Source organism: Melospiza georgiana, chromosome 4 (genome assembly GCF_028018845.1).
Source record: "Melospiza georgiana isolate bMelGeo1 chromosome 4, bMelGeo1.pri, whole genome shotgun sequence".
NCBI classification, from domain to species: Eukaryota; Metazoa; Chordata; class Aves; order Passeriformes; family Passerellidae; genus Melospiza; species Melospiza georgiana.
The window spans coordinates 58,489,898-58,511,100 of record NC_080433.1 but is presented as its reverse complement, the minus strand read 5'-3'; the positions used below and the strand labels follow the sequence as shown (position 1 = coordinate 58,511,100).

General features: G+C 44.0%; 1 protein-coding gene across 1 annotated transcript; it reads right to left on the bottom strand.

Moving 5' to 3' along the window:
* Window positions 1-5,209: 5,209 nt before the first annotated feature.
* On the bottom strand, window positions 5,210-15,567 carry WNT16 (Wnt family member 16). Its single transcript, XM_058023169.1, has 4 exons — window positions 15,482-15,567; window positions 15,153-15,391; window positions 12,184-12,464; window positions 5,210-5,674 (listed from the first exon to the last, which is right to left on the bottom strand). Exons 1-4 carry the CDS (start codon window positions 15,565-15,567, stop codon window positions 5,210-5,212), a joined length of 1,071 nt encoding a protein of 356 aa, XP_057879152.1.
* Window positions 15,568-21,203: the final 5,636 nt, after the last annotated feature.

Below are 21,203 nucleotides of genomic sequence, written 5' to 3'. Positions count from 1 at the left end.
TTCAGTTCTGCTGGTGTGTATGCCAGTATTGCTATGCTGCTATCCAGAATAATACCAAAATAATTTTGAAGTTACTCAGCAAGGTTTTAAGAGGAAGAAACCCTATTTGGCTGCATTAGTAGTTTCCCTGGACTACATTTGTCTTCATTATTATGGCTTTGAACGCCAGTGAATATTTCATCTTTCTTCAAATTAAAAAGTTAAAATTTCCTCTGCAAAATTGAATGGAGAATGTGTGCCTTTATTAGTCTAAGTTGAGTAAAAGTAAAGATACCGTGATTCTCTTAACCCCTTAAAGTTGTACCTGCAACAAACTTTTTAAACAATGTGTTTTAAAACAATGAAATGGTAGAATTGTTTTTGTTGCATTTTAACTAATTTGAGTCTTAACATTTTGATGGAAATCTTCCTTTTACTCTCTAAGCCATGTCCTCAAAGCTGTATGGTATCGTATTTAATGAGACTCTTGCCTGATATTTAGAAGCTGTGCTGGAGTGGCCACACAAATGGGATGTCCTGGCTTTTCTCCATCATCATGCTCCAGTGACTTGCTGCAAGATCGGGTCCTGCCTTCTCTGCCTTGAGTGAGCAAGTTACAGTATCCTGCTGCTGAGATGAACGCTCTGAAATCAGTAGGACTTTCTGGTAATCCATCTGCATCTCATTTGAGTTGCCAAGCACAAGATGACTATTCTGGCCTCTCTCCAGCTGGAGATAGGAAATCAGTTGCAAAGATGAAGGTACAGGTGCATGAATACCTCTGTGTGACAAAGATCTAGGAGCCATATTTTCCTATATGGAAACACAGATGATGGTAACATTTCTAGCATCTTGCAGGCTTGTTGAGAGCAGAGCAGTAAGGGAAGGGAAGAGAAAGGTTGTGAGATATGTCTGCCATGAAAAGTAGAACTGTGAGAAGAGAGGAGGAAGGACACAAGAAGGTTTCAACTTAATCTACAGCAAGGAATACCCAGCGGGGATTCAAGGCACCTGAAAATGACTTCAATGTAAATCACAGCTCTCAACTGCTTTACTAGTGGTGTTTCATATGGATTAATAGGAGTCCTAAAAAAGAAACTGAAGGAGGTCTCTGCCTTGATGTACCCTCTGGACCTTCCCCAGTGTCTTTCATGATCCAGCTTTTTTTTTTCCTCTGGGAAAAGCAGACCTTTTTACAGCCTTAGTTTCCTGATTGCCACTTTGGAAAAAGCTTTATTTTGCTCAGCATGTTTTGCTTTCTAGATGTCTTACTGTGGCACTTAGTTTCCTCAAACATTGAATTAACTGCTAAATGCTTCATGTGTATGTAATGTCTCCTGAACTGTTTGGGTTTTCTGCAGTCTGAGTGTTTTTCAAGAATAAGTGTATTAATAAGAGGCCAGGTGGGTTATTTCAAAAGGGGAAAGAATTAATACTGCCACTGTAAGTGCTGACTGCTCTGTAAGGATGGGAAGGGCTGCAGTGCCTCCCTAACTGACTTGGATCATGGCTAAGGTGGATGCTACGCAAAGGACTTTTTATTGATGAAATCCTCTTCAGTTTTGAGGCTGTAAAGCTGCAGCCTAGCCTGAATGCAAGGGGCCTGTTTAAGAAACTTGAAGGAACCTGTAAGGCTGGATGGGAACTTAGAGGCTGAAGCAGGAAAGGGTGAGAACAGCTCTTGATGTGTTCAGTGGTATCATGAGGTGTCAGTGGCTCCTGATGCTGTACAAGGGATGCAAGGGACCTTGCCTCTCAGCCTCTGAGCACCAGGCCAGCAGGGCACAAAATCCTGAGCTTCAGCCACACCCTGCTCCTGCTTCCCTGGGGGCTGAGAAAGTGAATGATGGCAAGAGAGAGCATGCTCTACTTGAGATGCTTCTTTGCGTTTCAGATAGCATTAAAGCCACTTTTAGTTCCTCCTTGCTGCCTCTGTTGTTATCCCTTTCAAGGTTACAAAGATCTGAGGCATCCTTCATAGACTCAGGTTGAAACAGATTCCTCAGACATCATTTCCTGTGCTTAACTGTCCATCTAGGTGGGTTGGCTCATGTGCTGTACCCATTTTCTTAGCTGAAAATAATTACTTTTTAGCAAGTTAAAAATGGATGACTGTCCACTTCGGTAACTTTACATTCTTCCTTGCCCTATGTTCTCTCCAGAACACACAAACCAGTTCCTTTAATCTTGTATTTCATTTGCTGTAATCTCTAAATCTGTAATCACCTGATGCCTCAGAGAGGTCTGCTCCTTTCTGAGGGTGTTGTCCATAGCATGCTATAGCTACAGGCTCATGCAAAGACACGAAGAAAGGCAGTCCAGACTGAGGGGGAATCGTGACTCCTCTTTGTGCTTGAGGGATGGCAGTGGAAGAGAGTGCTACCTTCTGTGGAACATAGCTTGCAGATGTTTTTGCCTACAAAATACTACATCAATCTTCTCTAATTATCCTTTTCAGCATTGAATGTTTAGCATTTTTTATCAGTACAGTCTCAAGTTTCCAGGTCTTTGTACCCCATTGAAAAACTTGGTGGATTTCTTGATTTATGTCTTAGTTCTCATAGATGCCTCAAAAGGACCTAACCCACCCCATATATAACTACACCCTGTGTTTGAAGTTTTTTAGTATTTTAGTTAATAAAATGAACATCATGTGTTTATTGTCATTTGAAGTATGCAGATATGAAAACTCTGTTTCAGGGAATTAGAATATATAGGGAGAGAGGTAGGGGTCAGCAGAGAGCACTGTAATGGTCCAACTACATTGTCTGCTATGTAAAATGCATGGAAATCACTCCAACCTCTGGGAAGTTTCTGATCTCTGGAGGCAGCCAAAGCAGCTGCTTAATTTTCTTTCTCCTGCTGATCTTGCAATCAATGAACAGGAAAATAAATAAAAGAAAACAAAACAAAAACCAAAGGAACAAACTACTGAGTTTAAATAATATTTTAAGGTTATTTTAGGTGTCAAAAATTGTATTATCCCAAGTATGGTCTCAGCAGAGAGTATGGTTTGTTCTGTCAGGACTTAGTGCTGTTTAGTCATCTCCCATCCATGCTGCCAATCAGTCCTGTGGCACAGCCTGAGGAGCCTGTGGGTTTATTTTCACTGCTGGGCTCACAACTCTCTCTTCAGGGTCTTCCAGTGTGATGTGCCCTCCCTATCCAAGCTTTCACAGAGAAGGTGTTGAAACCTCTTGTGGCAGTGCCTTACTGGCGTGCTGAGCACCCTTCCCCACAGACAGCAGATTTTTCTGTGGTCCCAAGATAATAATTTGGTTAGGCCAATGGAGATGGACTGGCCAAATGTGGAGTGAAGGTCCAAATAGCAGATAATGGACTTCATTGTTCCTGAACTGATGTTCCTAAAATAACCCACATAAGACTGTGAAATACCACAACACAGAAGATTTTGTTTCCTTCTTCCTGACTTACACATCCAATAAAGAGTGACAGTTCAGAATCTGGTCACCATCTTTCCTGGGAAAATGACTGATGACTAGGAAATGAATTCTTCAAAGTAACTTTGAAAGCCTCAGCCAAACTGTCCCAAGCTTCTAAAAGCTGGCTGTTAGTATGGAAGAAGTTAAGGGATTGCAAACCCTTCCCTGGATTGCAATTTCTCTGGATTTCAGTGGGAGTACTTACTCTGAAGCTGGGATTTCAGTGTTTGTAAAATGCATTTAAGAGAATAATAAAAGAGAAAGTATGCAGAATACTAATTAACTGACCTTTTAGAAAATCGTAGTGTTTCTCATCAGTGTGTATGAACTGCAATAGTTATAACCACCCTGATGATAAAAACCCTAACATTTATGCAGTTCTCTGACTAATTTCCCCCAGCACATGCAAAAAAAATTCAGTTGAAGGTTACTACAATATTAACAAATATCAAACCAACAAATCTCAAGGGCTATAGTCTTATCACATTAGTTGTGGAGACCTTTTACATAACTTGCATAATTTAAATATTTACAAAATATAAGCTTTCTTGTCTTATCAAAAATAGTTCTTTGCACAATTAAACAACAGTAATCCTTTCACGTGATGCTTTTTTAAGCCAGGAATTAAATCACTGCATAAAAATAAACAACCTTTCACAGATGTATAATAAAATTAAGCCAACATATGGAGACAGAGAAAGTGTTATCATTAACAGTTTAAATATTTTAGTGGTGTGAGCCAATCCATAAATTATATTGTGCATTGAACTTACTGAGGATGCAACCTAATGAAAAATTCTAGCTGCTGATTCTATAAAGAAAATCTATTTTAAAAAATCCTTTGCTTTATGGCAGATTCCTTTGGGCTAAATCTCATGTGGTTAATTTCTATAAAGATGGTGAACCACCAGTGAGATGGTTGAATGTGGCAGATTATTGCATAGAATTCAAGAGTGGGGTGACAACCAGCTGATTCGCAAAATGTGTGCTCAGATACTCAGGAAATGCCTGCAGAGGGTTTTATTTCCTTCAAATATCAAACTGTATTTCTGTCCCCTCTCAGGCCTGTCCCTTGTGTGTTTGAAGGACAACCTGTTAAAAATCCTGAGGTTGCTGTTTGGTACCCCACTCACATTCACCAATCTGTGCTCCTGCCTCTCTCCTCTGGGCACAGCTTGACCCTCCTTTTCCAGGCAGACCCTGCTGAGCTCTCTGCAGTCTCACACTGCACATTTTGCAGGAGGCAGTTTTGTGAACGGCTGCAAAGCAAATGCTTGGTGCTCAACAGCTGAACTCTTTCCCTATCTTTGTGGGTCTTTCTGAACTCTGCAGAAATGAACTGTCTAGTCCCAGTTTTAAAAGCACAGACATAAGGACTATGTCTAGTGTGTTTTACAAACTCTCTTGACTCTTCAGTCTCTGGCTAATGAGATCTTGAGATTTCTCCACTGCGCCCACCCACCACACACGGATCTTCAGGACATTGTGTCTATTAAATACTTGAAAAGTTTAGCATCTGTCTCTGCTCATGGAGTAACACGTTCAAATGTGTCATCAGGAGTCCTTTTTGGTGTTTAAGCTGTCCCTGCATGCAGCCTGATGTTTACTCAGCTTTCCTTTCAGTCGAGGCTCGCTTGGACTGCCCTTGGTGTGGCAGTACCTGTTCCCCTGAGGCCGATCCCTCTGCAATCCCGCATGGTGACAGTGGCTGCTGCCCCCGCGGCAGGGGCTGCATGCAGCACGCAGGCTGGCCGCTCTGGCCGTGTTTCCTGCACTTCAGCTCAAGCTCACTTGCAGGTGTGCACGTCGGTCATGGTCTCGCACCTCCTGCAGCGCACGTAGCAGCACCAGACGAACTTGCACTCGCAGCGCTCCACGTGCCGCACGACGTGCGTGTTGTACCCGCGCCCGCAGCACAGCAGGTTGCAGCCCTCGGGGCCCTGCGACGTGCGGTTGCACTCCCTGCCCTGAGTGCCAGGGATCCCCAGTTTTTGGTCTTCCACGCAGTAATTGGGCGATTTGTTCACATACAGCAGGTCCTCCTTCCCAATTGGGATTTTTCTCTGGCTTTTCTCTTTCCTGCTTAGCTTTTTTTTCAGTCTGTCTGATATTTGTATGCTGTTTTCATACTTCTCCTTTAAAAACCGGCCAATCTTTTCAAAGGATGACATGGTTTTCCAACAAGTTTTCACAGCACAGGACCCAGAAACACCATGACAACGGCAATCCACAGACATCAGCTTTGCTACAGCCTGAAAGCAAAGGGAGAACAACATTTGGATGTGCTCTTTCATTCATCAGGAATGCGGCCTGACAAAGGTCTCAAAGTATTTAATATTACAGCTGCCACTGCCATTTCCACAACAGGAAAGTCAGAGCACGTGTTAGGAACCAGGTTTCCAGCCCTGGACCCCCACTACGAGAGGCACAATCTTCAGACTTGCTTTTCATTCACAGTTTGCAATGGCCATAATGTAGCAATATTGATCACAACAGTGAAAGCTGTGATTTCTGGATGGCTTTTCATTCTGGAGGATCCTAAATCCCTGAATGACATGTCCTGTGTTGCTCCTCCCACTGCTGGAATGCAAAAGGCTCTCATGGGCAAAAGGGTCTAGTGGGGAAAGCAAGGATAGGGCAGGTCATGGCACCCTTCCTATTTTGGAAGACACTGACTGGGCAAGTAAGTGTCCTGTTATGTTGCCTTCCAAGGGTACTTTACAGCTACCATGAAGACCACTGAACACTGACAACCCCGTGTGTACCTAAGGCCACAGGAATGGCTGGAGTCACACAGCAGAGCCAGTGTGGCTCAGCACCCAAAGCAGCACGGGAGAAGGCACCTCTGGGCAAACTGCTGGAAGAGCAGGAGGATGCCCACAGCTCCAGGCTTCACAGAAAGTCTGTCAAAAGACCCACCATGGCTTAGCAGAGGTGTCTTCGGCTCAGGTAATCTGTAGCAAATCTCAGGTGCTTCTCACTTATAGTCTCAAGGCCTGTTCTTTTAATTTAGACATAACTAGTTCTAGTATGAATTCCTAGTGTTTCCATTTTCATAATGGCTCCATTTAACACAACTATGTAGTTGCCTTCATATTACTTTTATAACTGTCAATGTTTAAGCAAGGCTTCACAGTTATTGCCAACAGTTAAATTCTTGCCAACAATAAATACTTAAATACTTAGATGAGTTACTTTTCCATGCCCGTGCAGAAGCAAGGGCTGGGCTGAACAGTAACTGTCTGACCAACAATGGGAATCTGAAGCCTGTGTTAAGCTTTTTGTAACACAGAACAATTTTGGCTCAGTTTGTAGGATATCAAGCCTCAAGTAACTGGAATCTGTTAACAAGTAGTAACTTCCTTTATCTTGAGACTGACTCAAACACTCAGGAGACAATCAATACAATACTTTCTTCTCTAACATCTAATAGTCATCATACAAAATCATACAATTAATCTTGTGACAACACTCTAATGTGTTGTGAATGTCTAATGTGTTTCAAACATTAGTTTGAAAAAGGCACTGAAAAATCACACATGTACAGATGTAGTACAGATATCATAATTTTTGGTTTGTTTTACATTTGCATTAACATCTTCTGAAGCCATCCTGTAGACTCATAAGGGCCATTGGTTAGTAGTGTGGAAAGCCCATGTTGCCATCTTCCATTTTACTAACCTTTCCCCCCATATTTAATTTCCACAATCAAAGGAATTGGGAAATTTACCAGTAAGTGTGGATTTAAATTAACTTACAGTAAGTTCGTCTTGAAACTCCTCATGCATCAAGGCCAATGCATATTGAAATTATTCCTCTTTGAAAGAATCAGTTTTACCAAAACATGGGGGGGAAAAAAATATATCAACGCCCCAACTACATGATGTTTATTACATTTCATCCTGAGCCTTTGCTTATCCCTCAGCCTCCACATATACTATAGACTAGCCTGTCAGTCTATGTCTTTCTGAAACTGAATTTAAAAAAAACAGAAGAAAAATCTAACATTCTCCCCTGGTTGCCCCTGAAAAAGTAGTTTCCTTTGTGCCAGTTCCTAAGCCTTGATTCTGCAGTGAGATGTGACACCTGAAATCCTACCAAGCCCCACTGGCCCCCTGCAGGACCAGAAAAACCTCGAGCCCCAGACTCCAAATTGGTAGCTCAGTCAGCACAAATGCCATCCTCAAAATTCCAAAACCAGTCAAGGCATACAACAAATCAAGAGCTATTTCTATTCTATGTGCTAAACTGGGACTTGTCATCATGGTGCCTGTGGTCACTGAAGTTTGGGATGAGTCCAGCGTGGTTACTCCACCGGTTTCACTGGGCATTGAGGCCCCCTGGCACATTCTGCCCCAAAGGCGTTGACTCAGTCTTGAGCTGGCATTTGCATAAAACTATAAACATTTAAAAAAAACACATGACCAAAGTGTTTGCTTGGAGTCACATCTTTGGTGAATAAACAGGAACGATTTGTAGGTGGAGGTTACTACGGAAGCCAAATATGCAAGACATTCACAAAAAGCATTAGCAAGGAAGAGCAGGCGTGTGCCCTTGACCTAGAACAGCCTTCACAAACTAAACTTGGCAAAGAGGCAATCTTGTATAGGAAATACTTCCACATGCTGTGGGCTGCTTTTGCAGTGGGAGATTTTTCTCCACTACTGGAAAAAATAACAATATTGCAACAAGCAAACTCTCACCCATGAGCACACAGAGACTCTTTTAGTGGCAAATCAATTGCTAGATGGTACATACTTACCATCTCTTCTACACAAACTAGTTTCTCTTTAATAGACACACTTGATCTTGCTCATATCTCAAGAATCTGTCATCAATGAAATCACTGGGTAGTCAGAATATGATTCATTAAGATGTAAAAGTGATTGGGGCAGATGAGAATTTAAAATACAAGGACAAAAAGTCTGTCAGAACACAGATGACCTAATAAAATGTGAATATCAAACACAATATCAAAAGATAAATTTTACATGCTACTTAAAAATCGAAAGGATTTAATAGCATTTTTCCAATTTTGAATGATAAGTTATTTTTGTCAAGTAACTAGAATTTCAAAGTAGTTTTAAATCATATTGTGCTAGTAGATTTGAAATGTTACAGATGTAATCCTCATTTTCACTGCACTACAATAAGGTACTCACTGTGGTCAGAAGGACTCAGAAATTGTCAGAGGAAGCTCTGGACATGCCTGCTAGGTTCTAAGGGCCATGTAGGCAAATAGCCCAGCAGATGACACTCAGAGTCTTTCTCTGAGGATGAATGAAACAAAAGTAGAGGGAGACAGAGTTTCGAAAAAGGAGCAGAAACTGATGTTTAACTCTTGGACTGATATCAGAATATAAAATTGTGGCATACATTAGCAGTGTATGAATGAACAGATGAATGAAAGAAACAAAAATGTGATTCAGTGTCTTGCTTACCAGCTGCTAGGATGGGCAAATTTTAAGCCTGGACTCCAATATACTTTTAGTTGCCAGCACAGGGAGGTGACATTTTGCTTTGCCTGATCACAGAACATGCTACTGCATCTCAGTCTGTCATTTGAACTTCAATGAAAAATCTCGCATAATTGAACCTCTGGCAAAATTTAGGCATTAGGCATCTGCTGACGGTGCAAGCAAACCCAAGATTGTACCTATGGAGACAACGTGGCCTTGAGGTGGGACACAGCTGCAGCACACACCTGTGTCTCAGCAGTGCACAGTGACTGCACAGTTACTGGGACCACAACCTCCAGACTGACTACACAACCAGTGTTCTGTTCCACATTTAAGGTTCATATCATGAATCTGTTCAGCTATTCATGAAATAGGGAGAGGATTCTCCATATGAAACAAAACTCCATGGAGAGCTTCAGAGGAGCACTGTCACAGAAACCTGGTGGATGGATGTGTCATTCCGAGCAAGCTGGGACAGGCTTTCTTTGCTGGGTTATGGAACTGACTGATAGCTCGTGAGAAATGAGCAGGGTGGTGACTGAGCTGGGCCCACCAGCATTGTGGTGAGCCACAGACCCATCTGAGCAGCTCCTCCTGCCCCGATTGCCACTCAGCCTTGGTGGTACAGCAGGCACAACAAGAGTGGAGGGCTAAGTGATGAACAGGGATGAACACTGCTGTTTTTTTAGATTAAACCTGAGAGAAAGATCATTTTTTATCTGCCTTCCTTTCACTGATCCAGTGCAATTAACAGCACGGGGTGGGAATCTATGGCTAGAACAGACAGATGGGGCAGAAAGCAGAGACTGATTTGCAGCAAAGTGTGTCAATGGAATCACAGTTTGCATACCCTCTAATGCCAGTTAATGCTTAACACATCCAAGTTGAGCTTTCTGTTTGCAGGCACTGCTCTCAGCTGTGAGACAAGGACTGCCAGTCCTTGTTTCGTCACAGGAACCAATGCCTGTAATCAAATGTCCCAGGTTCAGACACTGGTAGAACTAATATGATTATTCATGAAGACGAGCACATGTCCTACCAGAGGTGCATCACTTAAGAACAGTTCCAAACTTGGTGGGTCTCTTACCAATCTACAAGCATCAGTAAAAACAAACTCTCCAAACAAGTCCCACATCAAATAAATTTCCACAAGTGGAAAGGTGAGCAGAATTTTTCCAGCAGTGAAATAATATTAATGCAATGATAGTGGACCCATAGTGCCTGACTCCCCACATCCTTTTGTTCAAGGAGCAGAAGAGCCCAGCCCACATATGCAAACCTAAGCACACTGAAAATGGCCATGCTAAAGGATGATGAATGTTTATCTTGTAGCAGAATAAGGATGCAATCTGAACCTTCTGAGAATTGGATTAGTGGACAGCTCAAAAGACAAACAGTTTTAAAATTTTATATGTTGATATGACAACTATGAGATGTGGAAGTATAAAATAACATTCTGTACTGAAATAAGAGAGAAATAAGAGAATTCTGCACATACCAGTTCTCTTACTGACTCCAAACAAACACAGAAGTACTGTCCCTGGAATACTGCTCTTGCAAGACACCAAACTAGGAACATGATAGTATTTATTACAAAAGGTCATAAGATATCAAAACATCCTTCTTGTAAGCCCCAAAACATGAAGGCCAACATTTTCCAGCAACTCCTAGTTAAGATTTGAAAATACAAAAATGAAGAGTTATGCTAAACTTCAGATAATATTGCTGCTAGAAATCCCAAGTACCAACAACAAACATTCTTTTTATTCTGGACAGTGACCAAAATATTTGCTTTATCCTACATTTTGCCATTAAATTACAAAATATTTAGGCATGGAAGCTGACTATATATATTTCTTCCTTGACTATCTCGCTCCACAAATATGATAAACAACTCCTTACTCTTTCCTTAAAGAAATAATAATTTTATGTTCTGTTCCTCTTATTCACATCCCCTCCTACAAGATACCAATCACCTTTCCTTGGAGGTGATTTAGCTGACTGACATCTAATTAAACTCATAGCTTTTAGATCTCATCTTTTACTTAGGTTTGAAGTTTGCTTCAACTACTTCAGTTACAAAAAAAGGGTCTCTGTCACCTGGAATGGTTTTGGTTGGAAGGAACCTGAAAGATTTTCTGCTTTTCCAACAAAATATTTCATTAAATGAAATAACACATATTACCTGTAAAAATTACTTCAAATAAAGTAATTTTCAATTATACCACCATGGCTCTTATGATGGCTTACTATGGCTATTCCCTGTCTATGGCAGATGGGAAAGTTGATTACAGTAATACACTGTAATACAACAATTACCGTTGATACATTGATGCTGCTTCCAGCTACAGGAAATTTAAGAGTCACAATGGGGTCCATCAATATGTGTAGTCAAAACCAGAGGTTTTCCCTTTCTTTTTTTCCTTTAGTTAAAGCTGTGTCACTGAGCAGAAGAGATTTAAAGTATTATGGGCCCAGAGAGAGCTGTTAAAGATGAAATCTCCAAGGTAAAGAAGATAAAGTAATTTTAAAGTAAAACTAATACAAATCTCTGTTATTCCAGATGAAAGCACTAGATTACAGGCTCACATTCCCCTGCATAGGCTATTGCTGCCCCCATTTTACATCCTCTGCTGGACAGGAAGGAAAATCCAACGTCACACACCCAAACACACCATTTTCCTCTCCAAGCCTGGGTAGGAAGTTCTTTGGACTGAAAAAAGCCATACAAAATCAGTCTCCTTTCACTTCTTTGACGCATGTCCTAACCAATGAGCTACTTTGAAGGTATCATTTCTATTCCATGTTCTTAAAGAAAATATTAACTCTTGATTTCTCCTCTGAACAATGTTAAGCTTGCACTCTCAGGTGTGGACTGCAGACTGCAAGATGAGTAATGAGGCCCTGTGGCCAGCTGGCCTTCTCATTCAGAATTAGAGAGAATTATAAATGCAGGTCATGATAATAACAGAATAATCAGTGACAACAATCATATCATATTATGATGATAACAGCAGTACTTCAAGTTTGTAACTGAATATCAAATATCTAATTAAGAGAAATTTACTATTTAAGTACTACAGATCTATTACTTATTTTGTGGATTTTATTTTAACATACAGAAGTTAGTTGGTTAAGACCAGCTCTGATTCTGAGTTTCTACGTGTTTCTTTGGTGATGTTACTGCTGTTCTTGCCACCGCCCCACGAGCACCTGCAGCCAAGGCCCCACCTCCCCTGGCTGGTGTCACTTTGCCAACGACGGTGATGGAGCGGCTGCTGCCACGCCTGGGTGTCACCCACCTGCCTGCCGGCCTCGTTGTTGTGCAGGTCCATGGCCACCAGCCCGCTCCTGCCCGTCGCGTTCCTCAGAGGCGCGTCCAGGAACGTCCTGCTGAAGGACATTCCGTAGTGGATGTCGTCTGAGCAGCCGCCCCAGTGCCAGCCCTCGCTGGCGGAGCCGCCGTGCCGCAGGGTGACATCGCAGGAGCACTCGGTCACGTTCCCCGCGCTGCAGGAGCGTGTCACCGAGTGCACCAGCCCCGCCGCTGTCACCGCCGACACGAACGCCGTCTCCTTCGTGCCTGCACAGCGAGGCAGGGACACGTCACCCCAGAACCGCCTCTGGCCACCTCCTGGCACCCACACCCCAAAACAGAGATCCACAAACCCCAAAGTGACCCCACACCCCATAATGGGATCACCAAACACCCCACACCGGGACCCCAAAGTGACCCCACACCCCATAATGGGATCACCAAACCCCAAACTGACCCCAAACCCCACATGGGCTGCAGAAAGGGACTTTACAAGCCAGATGATTATTAAAAGTTAGGAACAGTCACAAGTTTAAAATCATCACAGCTTGGTCTGTAGAGTGGACTTGCTCAAAGTGGATGTTCATACCCCAAAATGACTTCAGGACCTCTTCATATGGCCATGCTGTCAATAATGCTGTTTCTCAGTACTGGTACTGTCACAGACATCTTTTATGAAAAATCCTTTCCTTGGGATTTTTCCTCCTGAGAAGCTGAGAGGGCTCAGGAACAAAATGTAAACAATAATTATCTGCTGCTGTGGAATGCAACAGGTGGATTTTTGATTGGCCCATGTTGGTTGTTTCTAATTAATGGCCAATCACAGTCAGCTGGCTCGGACAGAGAGTCCAAGCCAAAAGCCTTTGTCATCATTCTTTCTTTTCTATTCTTAGCCAGCCTTCTGATGAAATCCTTTCTTCTATTCTTTTAGTATAGTTTTAATATAATATATATAATAAAATAATAAATCAAGCCTTCTGAAACATGGAGTCAGATCCTTGCCTCTTCCCTCATCCTAAGACCCCTGTGAACAAGGCCACATGGTACCGTGCAATTTTTGGTACCTTCTTTCTAAATCTGATTAGGAATTTTATTTGCCACAGAATTTTTCAAGCCAAGTAATAAATGAAGAATCAAACTCCAAATGAACCACATTCCAAACCTCTTACTTTTCACTCTGCTTTTCACTATTTATATTGATTTGAAGAAGAAAAGGTCAGTCTAAATCTCAGAGAAGCTGTCATGATCCCAGGTTACTTTGGTACAGGGCCAAAACTTACCTCATGCTAAATTTAGCAAACATTGATGTTCTTCTAATTCACAAAGGTTGCAAAGAGTCCCAAAAGTCTTAAACGAGGCAGAAATCAGCACAAAGATTTTTAGGCCATGTGCTTTTCCTAGAAAAAGCTGGCCATGGGAAAGACAGAAGCATGAAAGGCCTTTACTTGTTAGACTGTTTCCTTAGGCCTGCCCCATTCTCTGAAACTTCTGGCATAATGTGGCACCCAGCCACATTTAACACGTTACTGTGTAAGGCACACTCTAAGCAAATTGAATATCAGAGAGTGGTCAATAAATGTAGTTGCAATTTTACTGAAATGGGCCAATTTTTACTGTTGTGAAAATTATTTATTTCCAGTCTCCAATGTTTCTGCTCATGAGCAAGGAAATCCCTGTTTGTTTCTCCTATTAGTACTAGTCTGTGCTGCTGGTACCATCATAAAGGCTTCCACAGTGCACACTAGTGAAGCTGTGTGGGTGAGCAGTGGCACTCATTTATAGGTCCTCAGGAACAGTCCTTCATGCTGAACAGAAGGACTAACCCACATATGGCTCCATACAGTGGGGAAAACTCCCATTTCCTTTTTTTCGCCTTTCCTTTTTGGAATATGCATCACTTTTTATTCCTCACTTTATGTTTTCATGGTTAAAACTTGGGGGTTTTACACTGCTTCAGTACAAAGATTGCATGAACACAAAGTGAAATACTACAAGACTTAAAATCACATCCATCACACAATCAGTGACCAGGGAGCTAAAAAAAAAAAAAAAAAAAAAAAAAAAAAAAGTTGTAGGATCCTTGCAACTTGCAGGAAAATTTTGGTGCAACATTTGATACAAAAATCCTCATCCTTGTTTAAGCGGAAATTCCAGTATAAAATTCCAGCAAAATAAGGACCTTTGGTTTCACTGTGCTGATCAATATCACATAACTGAGGACATATTATATATTTTAAAGCATTTCACATTGTATTTAGTGTCCTGAGCAGACATTTTTACCTGCAAGTGATCTTTCTTAAATGATATGTCATAAGCCCGCTTATGTAGTAACTATGACACAAGGGGATAAACCCAACATAAGTCTGAGAACAACACTATTTCAATACAGCTAAGTGGATCTACCCACGGGCAGTGCCATCCACGAACGTGCTGCGCTAAAACTGCAAGCAGCAACAGCAGCGCTGCGATGGCAAGCGCAGGTTTGGTCTGCTCGCTGCATTTCGTGTTCCCGCGGTACCTCCGGGACGGAGCGGGCACCTCCCTGCCCGTTTGTGCCCGTCTGTGCCCGTCTGTGCCCGTCTGTGCCCGGCTGTGCCCGTCTGTGCCCGTTTGTGCCCGTTTGTGCCCGGCTGTGCCTGGCTGTGCCCGTTTGTGCCCGGCTGTGCCCGTCTGTGCCCATCTGTGCCCGTTTGTCCCATCTGTGTCCGGCTGTGCCCATCTGTGCCCGTTTGTCCCCGGCTGTGCCCGTCTGTGCCCGGCTGTGCCCGTTTGTCCCATCTGTGCCCGTTTGTGCCCGTTTGTGCCCGGCTGTGCCCGGCTGTGCCGACGGACGCACGGACGGTCCCCGCGTCCCATTGCCGGGGGCAGCCCGGTCCCGGTGCCGGCCCCGCCGAGCGGCAGCGCTCCCCGTGGCGCTCCGCGGGGCGGCGGTCGGTCCCTCGGTCGCTCACTCACCGCCGCTGAGCTGCTGCCCGGGGCCGGCGGTGCCGCGCTGGGCGGCGGGCGGCGAGCGGCAGTCCCAGCGCTCGTGTCGGAACTGGCTGCGGCACTCCTGCAGCCCCAGGCGCGCTCCCTCCCGGACCGCGGGCATCAGCTCCGGCTTCTGCTCGCACAGCTCCTGCTGCCGGCGGCTCAGCGGAGGGCTGGCGCAGCCCGGCCTCTCGGGCCCGCCGGCGGCCGCGATGCCCAGCCACCTGCGGAGGCAGCGGCCCGTCAGCGCCGGCCCCGACGGACACGGGGGGACGGGCTCGGCGCAGCCTCCCCCCCGGACCCCGGCTACTCACATCCAGGTGCTGCCGGCGGCGGGGCACAGGGCGAGCAGCAGCGCCGCCCGCAGCAGGCTCGGTGCGAGCGGAGCCCCGCGCCCCATGGCAGCCGCATGCAGCCCCGCCGCGCCGCCGCCCCTGCCCGCGGCCGGCACGGACCCAGGGGGACCGTACCCAGGGGCGCCCCTACTCGGGCTCGGCCCCCTCCAGGGACAGGGGACAGCTGGCGCGGCGAGCGCGGCCCGTCGGACGGCGCTGCTGGGGAGGCTGGGCTGGCAGCGAGGGCGGCGGGAGGGGACGCATCGGGAGCGCTCGGTTCCCGTCAAGGTGAGAAAGTTGGGATTGATGTTTTCCCGGCTCCTTCCCCGGCTGTGCCTCCCCGCCCGGGCATTGGCCGCCCGCGGGCCGGGGCGGGCCGGGGCGGGCCGGGCGGGGGCGCGGCGGGGGCTCCGCTGCACAAAGCGCGGATCCGCACGGATCCGCTGCACAAAGCACGGCTCTGCACGGCCCCGCTCGGATCCGCAGCGCTGCACAAAGCACGGCTCTGCACAGATCCGCCCCGCTGCACAAAGCGCGATCCCGCACGGCTCCGCACGGTCCCGCACGGCCGCGCCCCCGCGGTGCCGCCTGTTGAGCCGTGAGGGCCCAGAGCGGCTGCGAGGGCGCAGCGGGGTCCGGGCACAGCAGAGCGGAGCTGAGGCAAAGGAACCCCCGTAGGTCTGCAGCGATTTAATCCACAGAAGTGAGAGAGATGCTAACCCATCATAACATTCCCTACGCTTTTTATTCCAATCTTCCTGTGCTTTAGCAGTGTTAACTGAGTCGGTATTCATTAGGACAGCATTTGTTCACTCCTGTTAACTCCAGTGAGACAATCTTATCAACTTCTACCTCGATTGCTAGTCCTCAGTTACACATTAAAAGCCAATGAGTCAGCTAGCACCTGATGGAGAGCTGCTCTTGGCACTCTGGACCTTTCGAGTCCTCTTTGATCACAATATATTGCTGCTTCCTTCTGTGTAAGCAAAACACCTGCACTAAAAATAATCTGGATAAAATGACAGATCTGTAAAACTTTGATTTGACACAGTTGTAAATTAGTGAAATAGCTCTTGTGGACTGACAATAGCTCCAAGTGAAGAACACAATAAATCATCTCAATGACAAATGAACTTTTTTATGAGTACAACATCTTGGGAAATAATCACATAGATGTGCTGTTTTCCCTTGCCTTTTTTCCCCATGAACGTGCAGAGATGTTTTAAGAGCACAGTCTGTGGTCTATAGATCTAGAAAATGATGCCTCCTTCCCACTTCATGCTTATGTATCTGCTCTCAAAGTGTCTCCAAAGCATCATCAACTCTGGGCAGATTGCTCATGACCCCACTAGTTATTTAAACCCTTCAATATAACTTATTTTCTCTGTTCTGAATTTCACTCTAGAGAACATCTGCTTGTGGTTGCAGAGGAACTTAGACCAGAGTGAGGGACACTGGAAAACAGGGAACCAGCCATGAAACAGGCCTGAACCAGCCAAAATGCGTGGGCTGTGTCAGAGAATTATCTAATTATTCCAGGACACATGGTTCATTTTATCCTCTCTGCTGCTTCCTGGCTCCACCTTCTAAAGTTAATTCAGAGCCTTGGTCTAGCAGACGTGGATTCCTTATGTGCTGCTTTATCTCCTCTATGAATTTGTCACCCACTCTGAAATTATTTTTTCCTGCAGGTTCTTTAAACAAATTTCTTCTCTGTGGTTGTTGGTTTTTATTTTGTTGTTGCTGGGGTTTTTTTAAAATTTATTAAAATTATCATAGATCTTTTGGGTCTAAATTCTTGTATGTGAATTTTTCTATAGTAGCTACAGAACTTTATATACAAATAGCAATGTAAGATTCAAATTTTAAAACTATTGATTTCAAAAAGTCCAATCCTATTTGCAGCATTTCATATATGGCCCCTTAAATAAATGAATTACCTTTCTGTCGGATTTTATGTACATTTTTTGCCACAATCGTCTTTGCCTAGTTAGGGAAACCCTTTGATTGCATACACCGTACAGTGAAATACTTGCAATTTGGAGGGCTGATGCTAAAGAAAAAGTAATATTTATTGTAAGGGAGTTTTGAGATCATCCAGTTCAATCTCTAGGAGTGACTGGAAACAAACTACATTTTCCCATGACCATCTGATTTAAAAAAGTTTGGGTTGCAATGTGTTTGAATCCTAATCTCCCATCTGCCTTCCTTCCCATCTGTTTCCCTTGCAGCCACTCCCCACAGCCAGCAGATCCCCATCCTCTGCCCTGCTGAGCTTTAGCCTCCTGCCTGCTCTTTGCACCGTCTCTGCTGTATTCCCTCAGAGCCCCCTCTTCCCCAGGCAAGGGCAGCAGGTACAGCAGCGTTCCTGCAGGCTGGAGCCCTGTGTCTGCATGCAGGTCAGCTGGCTACCAGGAGCAGAAGGGCAAACACTTCGCCTTGCACGGAGTGTGCTTTGCAAATTGGCAAAGGGAAACAGTTTAGAAATGCCTCGCTGATCTACCAAAATTTATTGTAATTTGTCAAATGTTTCTGAAGACTGTATTTCTAATTAGCTGATGCTTCAGAGGCCTCTCTGCTGGAGGACAATGCACTCCATCACAGACAGCAACATGAGTGGGATGCAGAGACAGTGAAGCAGAATCCAAGCCAAGGTCAAGTGCCAAAATTCAGTGAGAAGACCTTACTATAAATCAGGGAAGATAAATTTTACTTTCTGCTTATCTTGCTTTCTCTGGCCATGGTGGGGCTTTCTGTGGCCATTCATACTAAAATGCCCACATTTTTTATTTTAAAAAAGAAGAAAATCAAATGTCGATAAAAGAAAAAAAAGCTTTGAAAAGCTTTGTTCAAATTATTATTCTTCTCCTGGAGCTTCTGGTGCCCATCAGAGACATGAATAGAACAGAACAAACTGCATTATCCTACCTGTGCATACAATGGGGTCATTACCCCCTTATCTTATAAAAATGAACAGAGGAAAACCTATATCAGGTTATACCTTCAGCTATGACTTTTATCACGTGTGGTGGCCAAGTTCAAAATCTGTACCTCTAACACAGAAAGCACACTCTGAACACCCCTCAGAGCTTGGCTGCACCATGTGCCACCACTCTGGGAATGGCAGATGTGCCAGGTCTTTGCACTGAAGGAACCTTGTTGGCAAGATAGTGCTACCCAGGCAGAGCCATTGCAGCACAGGGGCAGTGAGAGCGCTGCCCCTCAGCGAGAAGGGGCATGAGGAGAGATGTGCAGTGTCCTGGACTCCAGGGCAGGAGTCCTTGTGCTCTTAGTGCAGTGCTCCCTCCCAGCGCAGCATCTCTCTGCCAGGGCATTGTCTGTAGAGAGCTCTCAGGACTTCAATAAGGTCAGGCTGGCAGCAGAAGTGAAGTTAGGAGAGGAAAACAGAGATGCTCTTTCTGCCCTACATGGCCTTCCAAGGTCCCTCTGCCCCTTGTCCAGAGGTTTAACATTATTGCTGCTACTCATTTTAATATTTACACCTAAAAGCACACACTGTTGCTGATTCAGATGTAGCATGCTGAGTTCACAAATTACTGGGACAGCAATTACAATGCATCCATCAGTGGCATGTGGTCAGATGGAGACTTCACAAACAGACCTCACAAACATGCAATGGTTCCAAAGCTACCCCTGAATATTATGTTTATAGTAGGTGCACAAAACACTACAGAGAACCAGATTTTCTATGTGCATAGATAATGTAATATATAGAATATATAGTAAAAAAGAGAGAATTAGTACCTGAAAGGTGAGGAAAGGACATGCATGCTTCTCACAATCCCTTCTGTTATTGCCAAAGGATCCAGAAGAAAACTAAGCTTTCTGGAGCCCATAACTCAGATAGTTGCTGAACCAGTTGCTGAGCAGGTCTTTGGGCAGTCTGCATCTGCTGGTGATGTGCTGCCAGAAAGCTGGGGCTTAGGAAGAGAGGACTCAGCTTGACTTTAGAGTCTGATGTTTCAGACTCTAAATCTGGAGGCAGTGTCCTGGCCTTACCAATAATTACATGAGTGCTTGAGAATTGCTCATTTTTGGGGCAATTCTGGAACTAGGTATGGGTTTCTTCCAAAGTGCTGTTGGCAAATTCTGTTCTCGACATGGACCATCTAAATGTCTGTATTTTCTAGAGTTACCCCAGGGTGATATTTTCAGCCTACTGTTATTAAGTAAAATTCATCAAGGGAATTCTGCAAAGGCTCCAAAGTTTAATGTGAAAGATGTGGGAATAAAATCCACTTATTAATTTAGATTTTACCCAGACTTCGCTTAAAGCTAAAATTAGTAGTAAAATTGTATTTGATAACAGTGCCTCTGTATGGCATCAATGAATTTCCCTGGTTGTTTTGACTATGATGAGAAATGCTCTTGGACACAGAACACAATGAAAAAAGGAATTTTTCACTGACTTAATGTTCTCTTTGCACTTAAAGCAAAATAATGTAAAAATTTTAGTTTTTGTTTTTTAGATCAAGTGCACAAGATTAGAATCGGTGCTGCTGGCTGGTGTTGCAGAACTTCTAGAAAGTAAATGTGTTGTTTGGCGAAAAAAGTAGCTCAAGTGCATGGAAGAATCCAAGTTACTTCAGTGCACAGGGGACATCTGGAGGTGTTCCTTATTTAGTTTTAAACCAGACTCTCCTGAGGGTGTAATACAACTGCTTTGTTGATGTATGTGTAAGCTTCATACAGAATTTCCTGAGATAAGCAGGATCAGGTACTGTGTGTGTGTGCTTATGCATGGTGTGCACAGAAGCAGCATTTTGCTCCCAAAGAGGTCACTGAATTTTAGGTATAATACAGATAGAGGAAGGAGGAAGAACTGCTCCCCTAGGAGCAGGGCTGCCTACAACACAGTTTATACTCCCACTGGAATTGGTAATTTGCATTAACACTTTCCACAGGACCCTTTCACAGATGAGTTTGTTACATCTCTCAATAGAGACATAATTCACACACACAGAACTGTTGCCATCCTGTGATGAGACAAGTGACAATCGGGGAGATATTTAATTTTCTGGTGTCAGGGGGTGCATCATCATCAAATCCATTATCAGCTCCTTGGTTTCTCACTGCTAATTCAATTTCTAATGATCTGCTTATTGTTTGAGTGAGGATAATGATAGAAACAAGAATCTACTCTGTAACTCTGTCAAATACAAAGCTCTGTTTTTTATCTTCTCATTCATCAAGGTATGAACATGTGCTTAATTTGCAAAGCATTTGGTCCAGTGGTCAGACTGCTTGCACCATACATGTGAATTTACCTACAAGGCCAGTTTAAACAGAGGAAGCTTAGGAAGAAATGTGAAAGAATGATATTCTGTCAACAAACATGGAAGTAGTTTCTTTCTACCCATAGTGTAGTGGCAATGGGAAGAAATGAATGGCCTACTTTTTGAAGTTAAGAGCCATTCACGTTATAGGACAGCATTTAAAACATTCCAGATTCAAATAATTAATTACACATTTCCTCTGCCCCCAATTTCAATGATCTTTCCCATTTCAGTGCATGAATTTCATCTTTTGTGTCTCAGTGTTTTTCCTTTATGTCCCCAATAATCCTTATTGCACTTCTTGCCCCATTCCCACTTAGCACTTTTTGATTGATAAAATTGAAAAATATTAAAAAGTTAAAACCTTATGCAGTTACATTGTGAATAATCCAAGGTCCATATAA